This window comes from Zeugodacus cucurbitae, chromosome 4 (genome assembly GCF_028554725.1).
Source record: "Zeugodacus cucurbitae isolate PBARC_wt_2022May chromosome 4, idZeuCucr1.2, whole genome shotgun sequence".
NCBI classification, from domain to species: Eukaryota; Metazoa; Arthropoda; class Insecta; order Diptera; family Tephritidae; genus Zeugodacus; species Zeugodacus cucurbitae.
In genome coordinates this window covers 51158364-51183056 of record NC_071669.1, presented here as the reverse complement: position 1 = coordinate 51183056, position 24693 = coordinate 51158364, and the positions used below count along the sequence as shown (strand labels likewise).

The 24693-nt window shown below is 38.3% G+C and overlaps 2 protein-coding genes across 5 annotated transcripts; one reads left to right on the top strand and one right to left on the bottom strand.

The window, feature by feature from the left end:
- The first annotated feature begins 590 nt into the window (after positions 1-590).
- On the top strand, positions 591-3031 carry LOC128921823 (cytochrome P450 302a1, mitochondrial). 2 transcript variants are annotated; one of them, XM_054230302.1, is made up of 6 exons: positions 591-790; positions 879-1351; positions 1421-1596; positions 1674-2320; positions 2380-2577; positions 2673-3031. In XM_054230302.1, exons 2-6 carry the CDS (start codon positions 960-962, stop codon positions 2805-2807), a joined length of 1548 nt encoding a protein of 515 aa, XP_054086277.1. In that variant the 5' UTR covers positions 591-790; positions 879-959; the 3' UTR covers positions 2808-3031. The 2 variants fall into 2 exon arrangements, with proteins under 2 accessions (XP_054086277.1, XP_054086276.1); XM_054230301.1 differs by having other exon boundaries at positions 591-814.
- Positions 3032-14194: 11163 nt separating this feature from the next.
- LOC105210438 (uncharacterized) lies at positions 14195-24458 on the bottom strand. Of its 3 annotated transcripts, none has more exons than XM_011181396.3 (6): positions 24090-24458; positions 19081-19221; positions 18770-19018; positions 18545-18702; positions 18072-18474; positions 14195-17998 (listed from the first exon to the last, which is right to left on the bottom strand). In XM_011181396.3, exons 2-6 carry the CDS (start codon positions 19139-19141, stop codon positions 15894-15896), a joined length of 2976 nt encoding a protein of 991 aa, XP_011179698.2. In that variant the 5' UTR covers positions 19142-19221; positions 24090-24458; the 3' UTR covers positions 14195-15893. The 3 variants fall into 3 exon arrangements, with proteins under 3 accessions (XP_011179698.2, XP_011179699.2, XP_054086275.1); XM_011181397.3 differs by lacking the exon at positions 24090-24458 and adding an exon at positions 22564-22833; XM_054230300.1 differs by lacking the exon at positions 24090-24458 and adding an exon at positions 22514-22532.
- Positions 24459-24693: the final 235 nt, after the last annotated feature.

Genomic DNA, 24693 nt, shown 5'->3' with positions numbered 1-24693 from the left:
GACCTCGATATCTTCTTCTTGACTGGCGTAGACACCGCTTACGCGGTTATAGCGGAGACCACAGTTTGGCGCCCTCCTCGATATCTACAACTATAATATAGTTAGGAACTATTTGTATTCAACATTTGGCAATTAATAGAACCTACAACAATAGATTGCTTCTTTCGAACTAGACAGACATATTATATATTCTAATGGGCTTGATATGTTCCCAAATTTGGATACTCTACAAAATTATTGAATAAACTTTCATTTACAGCTTCAGATTTTGACTTTGAAAACCGAACTTTTCAGCAGCCAACAATTCCAGCCTCTCACATTTAATAAATATTGCTTTTAATACCATTGAAAACCTATTCTATGACAGTAGGCTGTGTATGTAGACCGATTTCACACATGTACCATTTCAATATTTCATGCTAAGTAGGGTATTAAAGCTTCAGTACTGCCGACGAAACACTAAATCGCTAGAAATACTCTACTCCTACATACCGTAAGCTTTGAGCATTTATTCAACAGCTGATTTGTGCTGTTACGCGCTTTAGTGGAAGGCAAGCTGCGCTTAAATCAACAATGAGTTCCACAAATCAACAAAGTGAGCACCACTGTGGATGCTAACGCTAGCTCTCATATTTAACTAACTCTGGGAAATATATGTAAATAAATGTATATATATACGAGTATATAGATTGATTCTTAACTCCTTTACTTTGCTACGGTTTGCATTTATTTATGGGCTCAAACTTGGATACACACAACACCAATTATATGCGGATCAATCATTCTACAAGTGAGGCAATATAAAGAAACAATGGTATTTTCACGCTATTCCGCAATGTTTTCGTTAACCGAAATTCATTTATACTGTGACGCTCTAGTGTTAAGCGGTCTTGATCTTGATCGGCAACGTAACAAGCTGTGATTTTGGGTGCGCTTGCTGTGTGCTCGGGCAAGGCAGCATGGCTAGAATAATCAGCAGTGCACTTACGAGGAGATATCTCTCGTCTACAGCGGAGCGTGCAACGTCAAAGGGATTTGCGAAGCCTTATAAGGATATACCCGGACCGCGTGGACCATTCGGGCTTGGTATTCTGTATCAGTATTTACCGTTGGTTGGACGTTACTCATGGCTGGAGTTGCATAAAGCGGGACGCGATAAATACGAGCAATATGGACCGATCGTGCGTGAGACCATGATACCAGGCGAGGATATTGTGTGGTTATATGATCCGAACGATATTGCGACACTGCTGAATGAGCGCGATTATCCACAGCGACGCAGTCATTTGGCGCTGGAAAAGTATCGTAAAGATCGACCACACATCTATCGTTCGGCGGGCTTGCTACCAACGTATGTACATATATAGAGAGTTACTTGAAACGTTTAATGATTTAACCAAATCTTCTCTCCTTTAAACAGCAACGGCGCAGAATGGTGGCACCTACGCTCGGAGCTGCAAAAGGAGATCAGCGCACCGAAGAGCGTGCGCAGCTTTCTTACCGACTTGGATCTGGTCGCACAAGAGTTTCTCGAGCATCTACCATTGAATGACAGCTTCGACATACTACCAAAATTGGCGCGCTTGAATTTGGAACGTAAGTCTGATGAATTTAGGCAACCAAAATTATATAATACCCAATATTTACTCATACATCTCGACAATCTAACACAGTCACCTGCCTGATGACTTTCGATGAACGTCTAAATGCCTTCTCACCCGAAGAACAGCTACCTAACTCACGCTCCACCAAGCTCATGCGCGCTGCGGAAACAACGAATAGCAGCATTTTACCCACCGATCAAGGTTTGCAGTTATGGCGTCACTTCGAGACGCCCAAATATCGTAGATTACGCAAAGCGCAAGAATATATGGAGAGCGTTGCTATCGATTTGGTGTCTCAAAAGCTGGCGTACTTCAAGGAGAGTAAAACAAACGACGACGGCAATAACAATGATGGCACCATGTCGCGCAGCTCGTTGATTGAAGAATACCTCAAGAATCCCAATCTCGATCTCTGTGATGTAGTCGGCATGGCAGCGGATTTACTGTTAGCAGGTATCGATACCACCTCATATACTATGGCATTTGCGGTATATCACATTGCCAGGAATGCTGAAGTGCAGACGAAGTTGAAGGAGGAAGCCTGTCGTGTGTTGGCCACGCCAAAGACACCCCTTTCAGCGGATGCCTTGCGCGCCGATGTGCCATACGTACGTGCGGTGCTGAAAGAGGTCTTGCGCTTGAATCCGATTTCAGTCGGCGTTGGACGCATACTCAACAGAGATCTGGTGCTGAGCGGTTATCATGTGCCGAAAGGGGTGAGGTTTTGGATAAAGGCAGCAGACTGACTCATCTTCCTAATTAAATTTCTTTACAGACCGTTGTGGTAACACAAAATATGATCTCATGTCGTTTGGAGAAATACTTCCCGGATGCGCTGGAATTCAAACCGGAGCGTTGGCTGCATCGCAATCAAGCTGTACATCCCTACCTGGTCCTGCCCTTCGGCCACGGCATGCGCGCCTGTATAGCCCGTCGCATGGCTGAGCAAATTATACTTGTTTTCTTGTTACGCGTAAGTACCCAATGATCAATGAGGCACAGACTGAAATCTGTATTTTGAAATGAATCTGTATTTAATTTGCATGAAATTTTCATCTCATTCGTTAGTTGTTGCGCAACTACGAAGTAACTTGGATGGGCGGTGAAGACAAGGTAGGTGTGCGGACGCTGCTAATCAACAAACCCAGTCGGCCGGTAAGCATACAACTGAAGCGACGCGATGAGACAAGTAACGGAAATTGATTACGGATGCAATAAAATAATTCACTGTTTGTAGACAACAATATAACTTGTCTGTATCTAGGGGAGACTACATACCTCTTTACATTGTAATATTATGGGTTAAATGGTATATTTAGTAATTATGTAACTGTTCTGTTTTTTATTGTTGTGAAGATTCTACTAGTAATTAGTTATTTTGTATGGATATTTTAAAAGGATTATAAAGAATATAAAATGTAAATCAATTACACTTATTTATTTAATATATGTGGTGTGTTCAAAAAATAACGGGAATTTTCGTTTTCGAAAAAAAGTTTATTCCTTCGTCTACATTAATGTTTTCGTCTTAAAAATAGTCCTCATTCGATATTATGCACTTATGACAACGCTTCTTCCAATCGTCTCAAACTCTATTTTTTGGGATATCCTTTGGCTCTTTCGGCGATTGCTCGTATGTTCCTTAAACGACGGTCCTTTAATATTCTCTTTATTTTTGGAAATAGGAAAATGTCACAAAAAGTCATGTCTGGCGAATAGGGAACGAAACGATCGTCACAGTTTGTTCACGTATATGCACCAGATATACTAGATACTTACGTAAATGTAGAGGACACTGAACGCACTGTGAAAGGGGGAAAGAAAACGCACTGATTCCAATATCGTTATAATTTTAATTTTAATTTTAAATTCTATTTCTCACAATAATAATTTTGTTTAATTCAGTTAAGAAAAAGGTTAAAAAATTCACTTTGACGTTGCACACACACACGAAACCACGGTCGCGGACGGCTATTTCTCACGTTGATCGGGTTTATCGGTCGAACCACTAAGGGCGCTGGCGAAAACGAAAAGAAGGACGATCCCGTTGTGGGCTATCCCTTTTGTAAACTTGTTTGCTGAATAAATGAGATGAACGTTGGTGATTGTGTGGTTGTTGTGTTGCATGCTGAGTGGTTTGTTATGCTGGGTTGTGTGTGTGCTGAGTGGTTTGTTACGCTGTGTTGTGTGTGTGCTGAGTGTTGATGGCGTGGTGTGTGATGTGATGTGCGGGTGATGTCACAAGGTGCTGTGTCATGTGAACATCCCGGCCCCCCTAGGCGGATTAATCGCCTAGAAGCCGCTGAAGCTGTTGTAACGTGTTAACTACTGCCCTCAATCCCGTTGAGCGTCGTTGCTTATTTGAATTTCTGTTTGCGTATACGAATTGTGAACGATTGTTTTTCGGATTTTGCGAGTGAATTGGCGGTATTGATTTTGATTAATTTTGATTAAATTGGTGTTTGATTTTGCGGTTTTTGTGTAAGTTGTTCTTCGTTGTTTGGAAGAAAACATAATTTAACGAGTGGTCGAGTTAATATGCCGGTTTGCGTTCGTACATCGACAACTCTTATGTGACCATCGGATCCTTGATGAACCTTTTCGATGCGGCCTAGCCGCCATTCGGTGGGAGGTAGGCATTCGTCCTGGATGATGACACATTCTCCCGCATTGGGTTCCTTTTGGGTGGTCTTCCAACGATGTCTCTTATGAAGATCTTTGAGGTAGTCTTCCTTCCATCTTTGACTGAATTCATGATGGAGAATCTTGATTCTTTCCCATCGATTTGTTAAATTAAGTGAGTCTCCTTCTGTCTCAGGTATGGCGAGAAGAGGAGCTCCTCTGAGGAAATGGCCTGGCGTGAGGGCGGTGAAATCGGAGGGATCTTGCGAGAGGGGTGATATGGGTCTTGAATTGAGTACGGCTTCTATTCGAGCGAGTAGTGTGGTAAACTCTTCATAATTGAATTTATGATTACCTGCCGTTTTCTTCAAATGGGACTTAAAGCTTTTTACTGCTGATTCCCAGAGTCCGCCCATGTGTGGAGAACATGGGGGTATAAATTGCCAATCGATCCCTTGGGGTGCATATTTATTGACAATTTCAGGCGAGACTTCTTTCATGAAGTTTATAAACTCCTTCTCTGTGGCTCTTTGGGCTCCGACAAAGTTTTTTCCATTGTCGCTCATTATCTTTGAAGGAAATCCGCGTCGTCCGACAAAGCGTGCAAATGCTGCAAGAAAAGCCGCAGTAGTCAGATCTGAACATAGCTCCAGGTGTACTGCCTTTGTCGTGAAACATACAAAGACAGCCACATACCCTTTTCTAAAAGAGGACGACCTTAACATTGAGGCCTTTATCTGGAAAGGTCCAGCAAAATCAACCCCAGTGATGGTAAAGGGGAGAGCATAATTGCAGCGTTCAGGTGGTAAGGCTGCCATTATCTGAGTACGCATCTTGTGTTTGTACATAGTACACTGTTTACACGTGAAGATCGTTCTTTTTATTTGTGGCTTTAGTCGCGGTATATAATATTCTTGTCGGACCATTTGTTGCATCAAGCGATGCTCACCATGCATTGTAAGCTGGTGGAGATATATTAGGTATAGATGAGTAAAACGGGATTTCTCTGGTATAATGATGGGATGTCGTTCGTTGTAACTAAGGCTGGAGTTCGCTAGTCTTCCATTTGCCCTGATTAATCCCTTAGCGTCCAAGAATGGGTTTAAGACGAGAAGTGAGCTTCTCTGTTCGAGAGGTCGTTTTTCAAGCAACTTTGACTTCTCTGGATTGAAATAGCGCGTTTGAGTGTATGTGATAAGACTAACTTTAGCATGTTGCAAGTCGGAATGCGTTAGTTGCACGCAAGGGTCATTTGGTATTCCTTTTATTTTTTGTTTAAGTCTTTGGGTAAATTTGTGCATATAAGCGATTACCCTTAGTGCTCTAGGAAATGATGAAAATCGGTGAAGAATATCATCCTCTTCGGGAGTGATATGAAAATTTTCAATTTTCCGACTTTCTGGCGGTATTATATTCCGAGCAGGAGACTTTGGCCAGAACTCTTGTGATTCTGTTAGCCATGTAGGACCGTTCCACCAGAGTGTAGTGCTGGTGAGGTGAAGTGGTTTACAACCTCTTGTTCCAAGATCCGCGGGGTTATCTGCACTTGCAACATGTTGCCATTTGGCTGGGCCAACTAAGTCTAAGATTTGCGATATACGATTAGATACATAGGTCTTCCAGGTATATGGTGGTTTTTCTAACCATGCTAAAACTATTTCTGAGTCTGACCAAAGATACATTTTGTGATCATTTAAGTTGAGATGGTTTTGAACTATTGAAATTAATTTTGCTAACAGAAGAGCACCATTCAGTTCGAGCCGTGGCAGGCTTAGTGTCTTCAAAGGTGCAACTTTGGCTTTGGCTACCAAGAGATGTGAAGATATTTTGCTATCGTACTGAGTTCGTACGTAGACCGTTGCGCAATATGCCTTTTCAGAGGCGTCACAGAACCCGTGTAATTCTACATTACTGTCAGGGGTGAAGTTAACCCATCGAGGGATTCGAATTTCTGATATGGTGTGTAAGTTGTTAGCAAATTGAACCCATTTAGTTAAACGTACAGGTTTTACCTGTTCATCCCATTCAGTGCCATCTTGCCACAATTCTTGAATGAGGATTTTTGCTTGAATCATTATTGGCGAAAGCCATCCTGCGGGGTCGAAAAGTTTTGCCACCGAGGAAAGTATTTGGCGTTTTGTAATGGCGGACATTGCAGATATTGACTCAATTGTATATGAGAATTGATCTGTTATCGCATTCCATTGAATCCCTAGAGTTTTGGTTGTGCTAGCCTTTTCAAATTTAAGAAAATCTGTATCTAATAAGTCTTCCTTTTTTATATCTTTTATTATTTCGGGGTGATTTGATGTAATTTTCTTTAGGGGAAAACCTGCTGAATTAAGTGCTTTGATCACTTGAGATAGTGATTTGCACGCTAATGGGATACTGTGGCTACCTGATAGTATGTCGTCCACGTATGTTTGTGTTTGCAACACAGAAGATGCTAAAGGCAAGTTTGGTTCACATGTTTTTGCAACTTCATGTAACGTTCTAATGGCCAAGTAGGGTGCGCAATTTATGCCAAAGGTTACTGTTTTGAGTTTGTAGTCGTTAATTGGACTATTGTTTGATTTGCGGAAGACTATGCGTTGAAAATCTTGGTCATCTTCGTGTACTAGAATTTGCCTATACATTTTTTCTACATCCCCATTGAAAACGTATTTAAACATGCGCCAATTTAGAATTAGCAACATGAGATCAGGTTGTAACGTTGGCCCTGTGTATAGTACATCATTGAGTGATTTGCCTGAGCTAGTACTCTTCGAGGCATTGAAAACTACTCGTACTTTTGTTGTAATTTTATCTGGTCTAATTACCCCGTGATGTGGCAGATAAAAAGATAGATATCTACCTTTAGATACTTTTTCATATGGTACAGTCTCTTCCATATGATTGAGATCAAGATATTCGTACATCACATCGTCATATGCTGATTTAAGCTCGCTTTTCTTTATCAGGCTTTTTTCCAGGCTTAGAAATTGCTGGACGGCTGATATTCTAGAGTGGCCTAAAGCTGTGGTTTCTGGAAAGGTTGGTTTGAATGGTAGTCGCACAACATAACGACCATGTTCGTTTCTTGTTGTTGTGGACTTGTAGTAGGCTTCGCATGCCTGGTCTTCTTCTGAAGGTTGGATAGTCTGAGGTAATTCTTCTACTTCCCAGAATTTTTTAAGTTCATTATTTAGATACTCGTTTGAGATATTTTCCACTTGAGTGGTGAAAGAATTTATTTTTTCAGTGACTTGGCCACTTATAATCCACCCAAAGATTGTATTTTGGGCTAACAATTTATTGGAGATTTTCTCAATACCTTCAAGAATTATTTGAGGTATTAAGTCACTGCCTAATAATATGTCGATTTGTGATGGGGTGTGACAGTTGGGATCTGCTAACTTGAGATGTGAGCATTTTTCCCAGTGTTTTTTATTAATTTCATAGCTTGGAAGCAAATTTGTTAGTTGCGGTAGAACGATGGCTTGCGCATCTATTCTAATATCCGCACTTGGAGATACTATGGTGATTGGGCATATTTTGTTGGAATTTTGAATAATTCTTCCGCCCATTCCCGAAATTTGGAAATTTGAATGTTTTATTGGCAGTTTGAGCCGATTTTGAGCCTTTGAAGATATAAAAGATCTTTGAGAGCCTTGATCTATTAGTGCTCTTAGTTTGAATAAATCACCCTTATGTTCAATGGTGATGACCGCAGTTGGTAACAGAATTTTGCTTTCATTTTCTGAATGAAGCGCTTGAATTTTTGCTGCTTTAGAGCAACATGGTTGTTCTTCCCTTTTTTCGGGATTTGAAATTTCGGGATTGTTTGATGTAGTCGTAGCGACTAACCCTGTGGTTTTATGAAACTGATTTTGCTTCATAGTTTGAAAATTTGTAATGTGAAGCAATGAGTGATGTCTTCGTTGACAATACACACAATTAAATTTGCTTTCACAGTCTTTAGTCGTATGAGCATTCGACAGACAGTTGATACAAAGTTTGTGTTGTCTGACAAGATTGTTCCTATCAGAAACGGATAGTTTTTTAAATCTCTCGCAAGATCTTATTTTATGACCCCCCCTACAAATTTCACATAATGATTGCCGTTGATTATTTTGATTTGACACGAAGGAATGGCTTTTATTAACGTGTCTATTGTATTGCATATTATTGCTGGCTTGAGGTTTGAACGAGTTTTTACTCGATTCATTTTGATGGTTTGATACATTCATATTTTGGCTGCCCATTCGCTCAGCTATCTCGTACTGAGCAGCGAGGAATTTTTTCATTTGGTCCCATGTGGGCATTGCTCTTCTATCGTCAAGTGATTGTTCCCATCGTAGTAATGCAGCCTGAGGGAGTTTTTCTGCACAGATAGTTACTATCATATGGTCCCAATATTCTACGGGGGAATTTTGTGTTTTTAACACTGACAGGCAATTAGTCACTGTTGAGTAAAATTTTTGAAATTCCTGGCTGGTTTCTTGTTTAATTTTTTGGTAATGTAATATAGTTTTTATGGGATTTTCTATCATTACCCTTTTATTTTCATATCTTTCAACTAGTGCTTCCCAAGCCAGCTTAAAATTGTCGCCATTTATATCGAATTGCTTGACGATAATGCCTGCTTCCCCTTGTGTCTTGTACCTTAGTTGGAATAGCTTTTGTGCTTCTGCAAGTCTAGGATGGTTTATGTAAAGGGCTGTGAACATGTCCCGGAAGGACGGCCATTGTTCATAACATCCAGTAAAAACTTCAGTATCACAAGTTGGTACATTTAGATACATGCCTTTATCTAGGTCTTCTTTTGTTGTTGTGACTACTCTGGGTGGGGGAGTAGTGGCGCTATTTGGCCTTATTACATTTAATTGTTCGCTTATCATTCCATTTATTATTTCTTTCTGATCACGGCAATTATTTAATTTGGCTGTCGCCGAAGCTTTTATGTTTTCTGGGAGTTCAGCGTCGTCAGCTTCAATTACTGCATCGTACGCTGCCAGAAGGCGTGCCCATATTTCGTGGACACTTTCAAGTTTTGCCTTTAAAACTGATTCAGAGATGTCAGCGATAGGGGAAGCTTTGAATCTTGTGCAATAGCTTATAAAAGTATCACCTTCATTGATGAATTTTGATAATAAATGATCTTTTGATCTTTTTTGTTTTACACTCTGCTTTGAGCGTGTAGCTTCTGCAGGTGGGCCTTGTGTTTTATCTTCATCAGCCATTTTAGGAATTTCTAATGATATAGGTGTTCTTGGTTTAACCTCTTTTGATTTGTCGGATTGCATTTGATTTGTTTCGAATATGAAGCTTTTAGCTTAATATTGAATTATTTATTGAAATTCCAAATGAATTGAAAATTCTTCTTGTAATAAAACGTATAAGTAATTGAATTTAATACAATTAAAGATTATTGAAATTTGAGAATTTTTTTATAATTCATTGACTACAGATTTTATTTGCTGTATTTTTATATGTTAGACTTTTAAATTATAGTATATATAATAATTTCCGCATAAACCACATAAATAATAATAAGAATAAAACAAAATTGTGTTTTTTTTTTTTTTTTTTATTAAATATGACTGAAAAAAAAAATTTTTTACAGTGTACCAAATTATTTTATCTTTGTTCACTCGCACTTAATTTGTATATTTGTATCTAATAAGTTGAGAACGCGAACGAAAGGAAAATCGTAATAAGCAAAATGTTTATATGTTTTTTATTTGCATGTGCTTGCATATGCTTTATGCATGTATGTTTGTATGTTTTTTTTTTTTTGTTTCGTTCGTATCACTTAGCTTCGTATAATTGTTATATTATATATGTACATATGTAATGTATAACATATGAAGAAGTGCTGAAATGCATTTATGTATAAACGTGTTTATATATTGACAACCATTCGACGCGAACGCAGGAAAAATAAATTTGTATTTGTATGTATGTTTTACACAATGTAGGTATGTATGTAAAAAAAATTTTTTTTTTTGTAGAGAGTAAATGAGAGATTTGGTAATAGGTGATAGTTAATAATCATACAATGTAAATGATGAGATAAAGGGTAAGGAAAGACAAGTATATATGTACATATGTATGTAGGAAGGTATTTATATTAATACCTTTTGATGAGAGCGCTGAGAAGCTGTATATAAGCTTTGTATAGGTATGTATGTAAATATGTATATATGAGCAAAGGGAGAGAGTCATATGTTTAAGGGCATATGTGTACATACATAAATGAAATTAGAGCTATAATATTTTTATTTTCTTTTATTCTTTTCTTCTGCCTTTGTTGGATTATTGTAAGCGATCCAGCTTGTTGCTTTAAAGCTCAAGGGGTATCGCAGGAGAATTTGCAAGTAGTGAATACTTGTCTTATAAATTGTTTTTTTTTTTTTTTTTTGGTGTGTTTGTTGACACGAATTTAACATCCAGGCAGGTAATGTAATTCACTTGTTCATTTATGTATGTACCATACGTTGTGTATATAAATAGGTATATATGTATATTCTAAAGGGTAAAAAATTTAGCAATATGTATATATGGATTTCGCGGCGAATATGCTCATATGTATGTAAGTACGACTTTTTTTTTTTTTTTTTTTTTTTTTTTTTTTTTTTTTTTTTTTTTTTTTTTTTTTTTGCCTTTGCTTTGGTTGTTATGCACAAGACACAAACTAAGCAAATCGGCAGGACTGTACTTTTTTGATCAGTTATTTTACGTATATATAAACCGAACTTGCTGTTAAGTACAGTCTCGTGTTATAAAATAACGGTGTCCCGAAATACCGCTCAAACTGTAATTTACATACATATGCGCATGAAATTTAATCAAAAATTTTTGTAATATAAAAAATGGAACGGACTCACTTTTCTTCCGCCAAGGGTTTTTGGGCTTGTATATACATATAGTTATTGTTGCTTATGCTCTTTTCTTGTTTTTTGTCCAGCGCTGTCCTTGTTAAATGGTGTTTTCCTCCCTCGTTGTTTGCAGACTCCTGTGTTCTCCTTATGTATTATTTTGTTTTTGTATTAGTTTTGTGTTTGTTAAGTTGTTTTTTTTTTTTTTGTACCGCGCCCGCGCCCGAGTTTGTGCTTTATAGTTAGTTTTGTTTTTGTTTGTTTCTTGCCGTTTGTTGTAATTAGTTAAATTTGGTCACGTATGCAATTTCTTGTAATATATGTAGATATATATATATATTTTTGTTTGTATAAACATATGCACTTTTTCCCACTTTTATTTGTTCTATTACTTCTTTTTTTTTTTTTTTTGTGTCGTTTTACACTTTCATTTCACTTTTATTTTGTTGGTTGCTTATTGCAACTATATCACTTGTCCAATTTCGATTGGACTTTTACACTTTATTTGGTCACTTTATTGTTTTAGAGGTTTGTATTTTTTTTTTTTTCTACCTTAGGTGCCTTTCCGAAAGGCTCGAAGGACCATTTGTTCACGTATATGCACCAGATATACTAGATACTTACGTAAATGTAGAGGACACTGAACGCACTGTGAAAGGGGGAAAGAAAACGCACTGATTCCAATATCGTTATAATTTTAATTTTAATTTTAAATTCTATTTCTCACAATAATAATTTTGTTTAATTCAGTTAAGAAAAAGGTTAAAAAATTCACTTTGACGTTGCACACACACACGAAACCACGGTCGCGGACGGCTATTTCTCACGTTGATCGGGTTTATCGGTCGAACCACTAAGGGCGCTGGCGAAAACGAAAAGAAGGACGATCCCGTTGTGGGCTATCCCTTTTGTAAACTTGTTTGCTGAATAAATGAGATGAACGTTGGTGATTGTGTGGTTGTTGTGTTGCATGCTGAGTGGTTTGTTATGCTGGGTTGTGTGTGTGCTGAGTGGTTTGTTACGCTGTGTTGTGTGTGTGCTGAGTGTTGATGGCGTGGTGTGTGATGTGATGTGCGGGTGATGTCACAAGGTGCTGTGTCATGTGAACACAGTTCATAAAAATATCTCTAGAAGTGATGTCAAAAATAAAGTGAACATTTAAATTTTAAATTCTCGATATTTTTACGACCTATAACTGTTCCATGTTTTCTGGATTTTTTAAGAATGGTCTGTTAAAGCTTTTACATTTAGGGAAAGTCGTTTCTTACTAGAGGTGAGGGCTCATTAGATTTCGATTTTCAAAGCTTAAAACCCTCTTAAGACTGCACATGTACTGGCATTCAACGATTGACTATCAAGCTCACGCAAAGCTAAGCCATGCAGTAGTAACCCAACCGTGGAGGAACTTTACGATTCGATTTAGCTGAGGCCATATATATAAATTTATAATACGAGCTAATTCTAAACGATAATCTAGGATACAATGTCGGGCTATGCGATATTTTAAATGTGTTGAAAAATCAGCTAGGTGAAATCGACTGACTTGGACGGTTGTGTATCGGATGGACTAATGTCGACATAGGAAACAAACTATATTTGATATTAAGGGTGATCCATTTTGAGGTTCCCTACTTTTCAAAGGAAAACAAAATCAAAGAATATTCAAATTTAATGGGGAATGTTTATTATCATTCGAAATAACTTTAATTCGCATTTATTTTTTAAAGATGATCTCTTTCAAATGTTGGCCGCAGCTAAGTCTCAGATAGTCCCTCCGTTGAGTCCAATTTACGATGACTCGTTTGAGCGTTTATACTGGTAGTGGCGCCGTCTTGTTGAAACCAAATGTCGCCGAGTTCACGAGCTTCAATTTCAGAAATCAAATCGCCAATAGACGGTTGCGTTCTCAATGCCATCATTTTTGAATAAATATGGACCGATGATTTCAACGGTAGCTCTTGAATCTCTGCAGTCCCAAATGCAGCAATTTTGTTTGTTTGCATACCAAATGGGTCTTATCGCTAAACAGAATTTTACACGAAAAAGTCGGATCTTCTTGGAACTTTTCAAGAGCCCGACAAGCGATGTCGCTTGGGAAGGTTGAGTGGCTTGAATTCTTGCACAAGCTGTATTTTGTGCACTTTCAATTTAAGATCTCAAGGTAAAATGTGCCAAGTCGTTCCATACGTCAGTCCGAGTTGTTGCGAACGGTTTGATAATTCAAAAAGAGGGTATCTTTGAATGCCTCATGTAAGGGTAAAGCAATTTAGCTATTCCATATTTATGTGATTATGCCAGTCTTTTGTATATATACCAATAGCTTCTTCGTTTCGTCACCTTCTAACATTAGATAAATCAAAGACTGCTACTGTCATATGAAAAATCTCATTATTTTTGTTTTATATATATATTAATCATTAATATATGGAATTTGTTTATTGAAATACGTACATTTGTATTTATTTACTTATTTGCACAACTTATACTCGTCTATATGTATGTATGTAACTATGTTTGCATGTATGCAACGTTGCTAATGGTATGTATGTGTGTATATGTGTGATGTTAGCTGAGCCTGATAATACAAATCATATTTTTTTCTTTTTGTTGCTTTCTCACACTACATTCACGATTACTAAATCAAATTCGTTTACATATTTCTAAATACTCGTACGTTACATATACCTTTAATTTGGAATACACCTAAGATCATTGTTTTTCTTTTGTTAGAGTATCATTGCTATAATCTTTATAGCTTTCATTATGTTAAAGCATAAACATATCATTTTTTCTTTCTACTAAATCGTAATCGTAAATCACTTAATAATATTTTCTTTTCTAATTAAATACAAGGCATTTGGAAAATTCTTCGACTTGATGAACGCATCAATGCAGTTCAAGTATTAGGGTGTGTCGTAAATTATTTTATTTTTAATTTTAATTAGATGGAAAAGTATAGCTCATATGTAAGTATAAATATATATGGTATTGCGTGAATGTGTGTATATATATATGTGTGTAAACTTTTTTAATATATATTTATTTTTTTTGTTAGTGTTAAATGCTGTTAATTGACAAATCAAAATCAGTATTATATATGAAAGTAAAATTTTTGATTGAAAGTATGTAAAACGGTAAATAATATGTCTTTTTATTTTGTATTGACTTTATATATACAAACAGCCACTCACTAGGATGGTTCTTAAAGAATATAGCGAAAACAAATTATTTTCGTGTAATTTCATATGGTAAAAATTGTCGCATATTATATTTCGAAACTGTTTAGAAACGGTTCAGGGCACCACGAATTAAACCAAATATTTAGTTTGCTATCTTTTACACACTATTAGTGTCTTCAATCGCGAACAAAATTATTTTTTTTTAATATTCCGTTAAATTTAAGAACCACCCTCATATATATAGCTGTTAATTTTTGATGGAAAATAAGTAAAAAATGTTAATAAAATGTCTATATATATTGGTCTACAACTTTGCTTCCGCCGTTATCCAATAGATGTCTCTAGGGTAAAGCACTGGTCGATTAAATTGATTTTTTTATATATATCTTGGACATTTGTGTCAACATTAACCCAACAAAATATTTGAAGAGATCTGTTTGCATCCCAAACTTATCCTCAACTGAAAATGTCACTTTTTGAGCCGAATTATCGACATTTGCAGGAAATTTTGCTTTTCTTTTTTAGTTCCAAGAAATGTGTGGCTGAGGCTCATCGACATTTGTAACCGTTTTTATATACAAAAAAAACGGCAGAAGCAAAGTTGTAGACCAATACTTTCTGCTGTTTTTATATAACAATATATACGTACATATATATTAGGGTGGTTCTTAAAGTTTTATGCAGGAATTTTTTCAGTGCAATTTTCAGAAAAATTTAATTTGTTAATATAATTATTGTATAAACTATTGTACAACTGTGTTTAAACTCCAAAAAAAAAACAAAAAAAATGTCATAATCAAATAAATGTTTTCAACTAATACACACCCTAACTGCCTGCAAACGGCATACAATTTATTTTTCATTTACTTCGCTCATAATAATATTGCTAAAAGAATTTAGTTCCGAAATTTTGTTTGAGAGTTTTTATCCGCCTTCACTTAAGAACCACCCTAATATACATAGTTGTTACCATAAACGCTATGAAAATTCCCTAGTGATGTACAGTGGTTGTCTTACGTTACTAACAATAAGAGTTCTACAAAATACAGTTTCTTTTCCTTACTACTTTTTGTCTGTAACAACAAACAATGGCTGACATTTCTGTTGATCTGTGATCTGTGATCCTTTTCTCATCATTTCTTTTCTAATGCACATACAACTTACACTTACTTAGTAACATATACACATACATATATGCACGTTAACTATAGTACACACACTTAAGACTAGCTTACAGACACGATTCTTATGAGTTACATAAATCTCGTACAAAAACACATTCAAAAATTACACTATAAGGACTTTGGTTATTTCACTTATACAAACACGTACATATCTACAGATATACATATGTATATGTGTAGAGTTTTCCTTGTAGAATATATATATAGAATACAACTGGGTCATATAGTTACATAAATATGTATGTAAAATAGAATTCTTGTGTTGTATTGCAATCTCAGCGCATGCGTCGGCACTCCACTCACTGAGCTGTGCCGAGCACGCGAGTATTTTCAACGAAGCACTTCGTCTACTTTCATTTATAACACAACTGTTCTGTCTGCCGCAATTGTAAGCGTACCGTCTCGTCGAACAGCTTACAATTCCAGCAGCAGAACTTCCTCATGCTATAGTATATTCAGCGTGGATGAGTCCATCATACGATCGTCGTAGAGACTGAGTGTCTTGGAGGCGCGCACTTTACGCACGGAGGGCGGCACATCACCCGGCGTTTTCACGCGTTGACTAGGGTCGCGCAGTCGTTCCGTGCTGCCACGCCCACTGAATACTTCGCGGAACATCTCAAGACTGCGCTGTCGCCGGAACAGTATGTCGGCGTGATTCGGCGCGCTGAGTTGACCAGCCGAGTTGGTCGTTGTTGGCGTTGTCGGACACTGCTGCGTACACTTCGCCGGCTGCACAGTATTTAGCTCACTTTTCGTGAGATTATTATTATTACGATTCATGTTCTTTATCAGACTGGTCGAAAGTGAACGCGGCACTACGTGACAGGGCGTACTCGTGCGCGTGTCCAATTGCTGTAGACGCACTTTGGCTACGCTATCGTTAAACTCCTCTGCGATGCTCTGTATTAAGTTGGATTTGTTGTAGGTGGCGCTGTTGAGCGGCGTGTTACACTCAGCTACCGGTACTGCCGCGCCGTTGAGTGGACTCAAGTCGAGATTGTTGGGTCGCCTCGTATGCGGATATACATCGCTGAGCATTGTGGTTTTCGTTGTGGCAACGCCATTGCTACAGCGTTGCCGATCGTCGATATAGCTGACGGTGGCCGCCTTGGCCAGTCTTTCAGTGCCTGTATTGTCGAGCCCCTTAATTACCGCCGCATAACGATTGTCCACCAAGTTGGACTTTTCATCGCCATAACCGAATTGTTGCTGGTATACGTCAGCGCCGACGTCACTCTTACGAAAGAGTTTCTTTTGTATTAACGCACGCACACCATGCCAGCCGCGTAGCTTGCGATCGGTGTTGTGTTGCTTGGGGAAGCCTTCACCCATGCTGGAAGTATTGTCAGTCATAAAATTGCTAATCTTCTTCGTGCTGCCGCCAGAGATCAGATCCTCTACTGAAACGTCGTCTTCGAGGCATGAGAAACTATTCTCTTGACCCGTCTGAAAGCTGTGCTTCTTGCTCTTCTCCACCAGTATTTGTGGTGGACGCGTTGCGACCGGCGCCAAATTACGCTCTTGACATGGATTACGTCCCTGATATGGTTGTAGTTGCTGTTGCGTGTGTATGAGATGATTTTTCTCTGTTTGTGGTGGCATGCCACCCAACTCACTGCCCATGCTATGTGCGCGCGGCAGCAGTTTCTGATTTGGTGGCGGTTGCAGCATTGACGCCGTCTCCGAATTGCAAGTCTCCATAGATATACGCACCGCTGACGCGTCGATATGATCGTTGGCCAGTAAGTTGTTGGCGCTCAAAAGCGGACTAGGTGATTGTGCGTGTGAGTAGCGTGGTCGCAAACCAGCTGCTTCCTGCATGCGCTCCTCGGCGCAGAGCGAAGTTAAACGCGCCTCAGCGTCATGATCCCAGCAATCCTCACATGTGTCTTTGATCAACTTAGCCGCAGCGCCACCACCCCAACCGGGTGGAAATAGTGGTCTTGCTTTGTGACGCACCACCAGAGCCTGCATCTGATCGAAGGTGGGATGCGTACCGACCTCTTGTTCGTAGGGTGCTTTATAGGCTGGTGTCATTTGCGCCGGCGCATAAAACTCAGTACAACGTGTTGCCACTTCCCATAGCACCAGCCCCAAAGCATAGACATCCATCTGCTTAAGTGATGTCTCACAATCACGTAAATTTACAGCGCCCTCCAAGAGTTCGGGTGCCATGTAACGCAATGTGCCCACTTCGTTAATGCTTTTCGTTTCGGCGACGGCAACCTCGCCGCGGTACTCATACTTGGAGCCGAACACTTTCAAAGCGAAGCCGAAATCGGCTATGCAGCATGTACGATCGGCTTTGACGAGCACATTGCGTGAATTGAAGTCGCGATGTGCGACGCATGGCTTGTACTCATCGCCACGACTAATCTCCGTGTGCAGATGTGAAAGACCGCGTGTGATGGACTTCGCCATGCCGCAGAAGATCTCGAAATTCATGGTGTTAGCAATTAGCCAATCCTGCAAACAGCCGTTTGGCGCTAGCGACAGCACCAATTGATATTCGATTTTACCCTCCATTGTGTGACGCTCGTCATAACCTAAAAGGAAATAGAAATGTATGTAGACCAAAGCTATTTGCGGTGTCGATTCCTAAAGTACTTTCATACTCACCAAAATAAGTCAGCAATGCAGGACTATCCATCATTGGCAGCGAATAGATGTTGCGTTCATTAATATAATATGGATAATGACTTTCCGGAAATATCTTCACAGCCACCTCTTGATCATGCAGTAAACCCTTCATAACAGTGCCATATTTACCGTTACCGAGCATGCAGATCAAGTTGATATTGTCCACATTACGTAGGTTCGAACTATAACCAGGACCGGAAGGTGCCAACGGTGCTTCCTCGGGCATCGTTTTGTCTTTTATTTTGTGTACATAACAGTAGGCCGCAAAACCGCTAACCGACAAGCAGAGTATCAGTACGACTATCACCGTTAGAATGACTCCAAGGCCCGCATCGAAACGTACGGAAACATTCTTGTCAGCACCATAAATGGGTTTGGAGAGCTATAATTTAGATCGAAGAGTATACGTTTATTAGCGAGTTGCTGGGTAAGTACATTTAATACTAATATACCTGCAGTGGTGCCGGTTCCACAACGGCCACATTCTTATTACAGGAATCGCCCGAACAGCAACAGTAGTAGAGCGAATTATTGCGTGATGTGGGCGCAGAGCTCGTACACTCCGACTGACTGCAAGTGGCATTGCGTTCGGTGCTCTCCTTCCAGCAACCTTTAAGGAGACAAAATATAGAAGATTAGAAGAAGAGGGAGATGAAAGTATATATCACTTTATTCACCTTGTTTCTCGATGCGTGTGCCATTGGGATATTGTCGCCAGAGTGCGAAGCAGAAGGTATAATCAGCCTGGCAGATGCGTCGATGTGGCGTTGCCGGTTCAATTGGTGTGTCTTCTACATCCAGCGAATTCGAATTTTCAGCGCTATATTGCGCCTGCGCGCCATTCGCCGAGTATTCGTCAAAGTCATCGTCGTCATTTATGAACTTCTCGTCTTCCATATAACTCATGCAAGCGAATGGACGTTCAGCTGTGAATAAAGAAACGGCGATGAATGCTATTTGGTTTTGCATCTCAGATTATTAAACTTACGCGTACTCGCTCGAACACAGGCGAAGAGCACCAAACAGTAGACTAATCGTAGTGGAGACATTTTATGGCTATTGGTTGTTGCTATTACTGAGGGCTAAGCTACTTTTTAATAAGAAAGCGTCGCTGGCATTGTATGTATTGCTAGAAAATATAAATGAAGGAAGAAATTTGGTTTAAATAATGTTAATCATGGCAGCAAAGATATATATATTATAGTATCATATATATAAGAGATCCTTTCAGCTTCCTTAAGATTGTTAACAAATCTAGCGAATAATTCTTGTTGTGATAATTAACAATCAGACGACTTATTTTATTTGATATAGTAAAACCTGTAAAGTTGGACACCCTTATAATTTGGACACTCGCTCAAATTGTACAAAATGTTCTGTACCAACATAATATAGTACAAACAATCATTTCTTCATAACATGGACACTCCGTAACTTGGACAAAAAGTGCTGAGCCGCGGATGTCCAGCTTAGACAGGTTTTACTGTATTAGAAGTCTTAACGTAAAGGTCTTATAAAATCTGTTCGATATGTATATTGTAATTCTAGAAAAGAGATCTAATCATCGTTTTGGCTACATAAAGTACGATAATCCCGGTACGAAACATCCATAAAAGTACCATGAATATATGAAAAGTTATTTCTAGCAATATTAATACAAACTATTTATTCTAAACCGGCTCAATAAGTTTCAAAAACAACAAAGAGCTCCGTATGACTGACAGATTTTTAAGAGACAATTTTTCATGACAACACCCTCTAATTCTCGACCACATTTATTTTTGTCGGAGACACAGTGGGCCACTCGTTCTTCCTTCTCGCTGTTTGGTACCAATTGGAAATCCTAAGTGCAGCCAGATTCTTCTCCACCTGGTATTTTCAGCGGAGTGGAGGTCTTCATCTTCCTGGGGTACTGCATCGAACAATTTCAAAGCTCGACCGCCTTTGTTATTGGTGTTAATGCTGGTTCCCAGATAGACAAAATTATCTACAACTTCAAAGACATGACTGTCAACAATAACGTCTTGGCTGCGAATGCTCTGACTGATTGTTTGATGACAGGGTATTTCGTCTTGTCCTCGTTCACTATCAGCCCCATACGATTCATTTCCTTACTCTGTACTTGCATTTTTTGGAGGCTCTTATCTTACTGGTATAATTTCTTCGTTTTGCTACTCTCTTAACATATTGAATCAAAGACTAATGCTTGCCAACTCAAAAGGTGGTATCATTTTAGAGGAAAGGGAAAGTTCAATTACAATATATTTTTATAAGTTATACTAGCATCAAGTTGGATCTATATATTGCGTGCGGGTTTGTTCTTTATCAAGAACATCTTTGACGAAATCTCTCCCTATCCTGTTGTTTAATGACCTTGGTCAGATATCTGATAGATAAGTTATCAATTCCGAAAGGCTAGGCCCTGTACTTTGTATAATGAATCAGAAATATTTTCCAATTAGAGCAACTACCCGAAGTCGTAGTAGAAATTCCAATAGCTAATGAAATGATAAGCCAAAAGATAATCTATGATTAATAAAAAAAAGTGTGCAAATATTAAAATATAACAATATGTAATCTTTTATGGGCTCTCATGCATTTATACATCATTTCATTCGTGAAAATGTAAAATAAGGAATTCGTTTAATTTATAATGAATATAAATATAGGGTGTGAGCTGCAAAGCTGCAATTGGTTTGGAGCACACTAGGGCTCTTAAAATTATTCGATTAACCTGAAAACCGATTATTCGAATATCAGGTTTGTAACCGTTCGTACGAATATTAACCGGTTAGTACTATTCGATTAGTCGTAATGTTACGACTATTCGAATAGTCGTTATACTGCGGAATACTGTCACTATTCGAATAAATGAAGTGTGTTTGAAATCCAAGCAGCCTTTGATTTTTGTTTGTTTTTACTTGTGAAAATGTCAGTTGTGCGCATTTTTTCTGTGTTTCACTTTTTTCAATAAAAATGGAAATTGAATGAACTTACACTATTCGAATAGTCGACAACGAACGGTTAACCGGATTGTCGGAAATGGGCGGTTAATCGAATAGTTGATGACTGACAACTATCCGAATAGTGCAAACCGAATATTATTATTCGAATAATGCCCTATTCGGTTAATTCGGTTACTCGATTAGTCGAATACCAAGAGCTCTAGAGCAGACCCACTTTCTACAAAACCGGACCGGCCTGGAACGTTTATTCAGCGAACCAAATGAAATCGACAGTATTTTCTCGAATTTATTGTGAAATATTTGAAATATTTATACAGCTACAACAACAACAACTCACATATATAATGTTAAGCGGATGCCGCTGGTTACAAGGGTTACGCTACTTCCAGACATTGGACAATAAATTTGAAAGAGTTTCACTTACTAACGACCTACTGCATATCAAACATAAAATTTGTTAATTTTTTTTTCTAAATTGCATATTGATGCACTTTATAAAAGTTTATTTCGTTCATAAATTAATATAATATTTTATAACATGTATTGGTAATACACCAAAGGAATGTAGTATGTACGAAATAAAGTATGTTTGTAAAGTATATAATTTGCGCATATAAAAATATATGTGAGTGCATCACAGGTGCACAGGTGGCTGAATCAATCGATTTAACAAAATTTGTATTAAAAAAAACAAAAGTTCAGTCTATATGCTATACACAAATTTACCGAAGTATACACACACACAAACAAACTTATCAATGAGCGCAAACAGAAACGCTCGCCGAATGCTTCTACAATATTTCGATTAGCAGGCTACAATTGTTGATAAGCCAGCACATAATGTGGCAGTACATAAGTAGATATGTAAGTATGTAAACGTATGTATATGAATGAATGTACACGTATGTCTCACATTTTCGTTAACTTTTGTTTTAGCCTTTTTGTTGTTTTTTTATACACTTTCGTATTGTGAAATCATTTTAAAAACTAAGCAGTTATTTGTAGTAATATTTTAATTTGTAACTGATCACATTGGCGATAAGCGATTTATTTTTAAACAGAATACATATCTACACGCTTATGAAAATTGTGAAATTCCGCATACCGCTTGCTCATTTGAGCTGTGCGCCCAGCAATTGAGCGTTGGCGGTGCGATTTGTGGTTAGAAAATTGACGATTTATGCATACATATTACCAGATACTAAATGTATAGACTCAAGTAGGCTTTTAGACTCAAAGAAATATTTTATTTCAAAGAAAAATTTAATTTCAGCTAATATTTTAGCGTCCACTAATCAATTTTACACCGCAAATGTTTTATAAAACAGTTGAATAACAACAAAATCGTTAAAAGCTTCTAGCTTATTGGTCACCTTAAAAAATAAAAAAAAAAAATTTTTCTTTGTTTACAGTTTTTTGTTTCAACATTTTGTTTTTTTTTCTGCTTTGCTGTACTTGCTTGTATTCTCTCTACACACACATTTTCATAACACTTGCTTTTTAACCACTTTTTGTATTTTTTCCACTTGTTGTTGCTCTTATTATTGTTGTCTGCTTTAAACTGATTATTTCATAAACACATAACTACACTTTGCTCCACATTTACGCATTTCATTTATTATCACGACGTTTTTATTATCACTCTAGCTACTTTCGCCGCAAAATGCACTGAATTCGCCGCGTAATTGGTAGTGACTAACAGCAAAAAAAGGGCGCTGAAACATTGCATGGGGTGGTTGGTTGTTTGAAATGGAGGCAAAAAGCAAAATGCGAAAGAAGAAAATCCGTAAAAAATGATTGCATACAAAGCGCAAAACGCGCTTCGGTGACAATAAAAATCATACTTATACATACATACATATTTATACATATATATAAATGTATATCTTGTATTTATGACTGCATTAATCGCAGACTTGCCAAGTCTAGGCATTAAAAATTTGAGCAAACCATATTTAAAAACTGGTTAGCACTTGCACCCTTCGCCGCTGCTTCGTCGCTGCATGACACACGCACACTTACATACATACTCGTACATATGCACTTATGGATTTGCAAGCAAGCTTTCATTCTGGCGCCGACGCTTAATTGCCTTTGTCGTTGTCGTCGTCGTCGTCGTCGTCGTCTGCCTTCCACACACATCGACAAAAAAAACGAAACAATGAAATGGCTTGTCTCACATTTGTTTATCTCGCTGTCTCGCTGCATTCGCAATAAAGAATTGCATAAAAAGTATTATTCACTGTGGGGTGCGTCTGCAGTTTATACTGAACTCCCCCCTCCACACTCTCTTCAACCGTCACTCACTCGTTGCACATTTCGCTTATAATTTTGTATGCTTTATAGTCTTAACAACCTGTACCCCGACCGCGGGCAGTCAAACACACCTCATTCTGTCAGTCATTTGGCCAGACAGTCAAGTCAAGAGTTCAGTGGTGACAGACTTTGTCTCAAGTGTCACACACACAACAGTAACAACTACAACCACACACTTGTCGGTGCAGTTAGCCAGCACTGGCTAAAGCGAAAAACACAAGCTCGACGTGTGGGATTTCCTTGGAGTTCCTGCTTACCACGTCCACTTGCCTTCTAACTCGTGCTTCGGCTGTTGCCATTAAACTCACATGCAGCTGGCCGAGACACGAACCAGCGCGCGGGGGGTGAGCAAGTGCTGTTCTCTGCTATTCTACTCTTGTTGACTGGAGTGGGTGGCCAGCTAAGCGCCGCATAGGAGTTTGGGTGTCAGCCGTCGTCTGCCGGTGGCAATTCGCCATACGACAATGCAATATGCCATGGCTGACTGTTGACAGCTGTAGCGCCGACGGCAGCGTTGACTTCGGCTAACGAATGTAGTTGCTTCAAGTAGCAAAGAATTGATTTTTCCAAAAGCGGCGTTCAAAAAGAAAATTCTTTATTTTAAACGCGTTGCACTTTACAATTGATTGCATGCAACTGCCACAAACACATTGAAATACCGTTAATCATTGAAGAAAAAATTAAAGAAAATATTTCACTACAATTTTACACTCACTTTTTGTTACTTGTATTGTATTTGTTGTTTTATTCCAGCGCGTTCGGCATACAAATTTGCGTCGCACTCATCTATTATTGATTTATGCGAAATCTTTGCTGGTTTAGTTGTTGGTTTTCTGCTACTCATTCAGCACATACATTGTTTGCTTTTATTCGTTCATTTATTTATTTATTTATATTCACTTTGCTGTGCTCATTCGTTACATGCAAATCTTTATGTTAAAATTTTTATTTATTTATTTATTGTATTTATTATTACAGCGTTCGGACACAACAGCTTTTTTACCGGGCGCCAGTGATTTTTTGCAATTTGTTCGCTACTGCTCGTTGTCGTTGTTCGGCCTCAACTGTTTGCGGCAGCAGCGATTTGGTGCTGGAGTTGAATAGCCAACGGAATTCGCTCGTTACTTTGCTCAAGTCAATTTACCAAACGCCGTTGCGGAGGGGGGTGCTGTGTTGTGAGCAGGCGCAGTATCCAATCATGTGCGCTCTCTTGCGCTCTCTTCACTTGTACTACTCAATTTACGCTGCGAAAACATCTATCAGATACTTTGTAATACTCTGCGCTACAAATGTCATTCAGAAAGTGTTTTAGTCTGTAT

Coding starts and splice junctions, on each gene's coding strand:
- LOC128921823 (XM_054230302.1), top strand. CDS start 960: ATGGCTAGAATAATCAGCAGTGCACTTACGAGGAGATATCTCTCGTCT. Junction 2,321..2,379: donor GTTATCATGTGCCGAAAGGG/GTGAGGTTTTGG, acceptor ATTTCTTTACAG/ACCGTTGTGGTAACACAAAA. Junction 2,578..2,672: donor TACTTGTTTTCTTGTTACGC/GTAAGTACCCAA, acceptor CTCATTCGTTAG/TTGTTGCGCAACTACGAAGT.
- LOC105210438 (XM_011181396.3), bottom strand. CDS start 19,141: ATGTCTCCACTACGATTAGTCTACTGTTTGGTGCTCTTCGCCTGTGTT. Junction 18,703..18,769: donor CACACGCATCGAGAAACAAG/GTGAATAAAGTG, acceptor GTCTCCTTAAAG/GTTGCTGGAAGGAGAGCACC. Junction 18,475..18,544: donor TGGAACCGGCACCACTGCAG/GTATATTAGTAT, acceptor TCTAAATTATAG/CTCTCCAAACCCATTTATGG.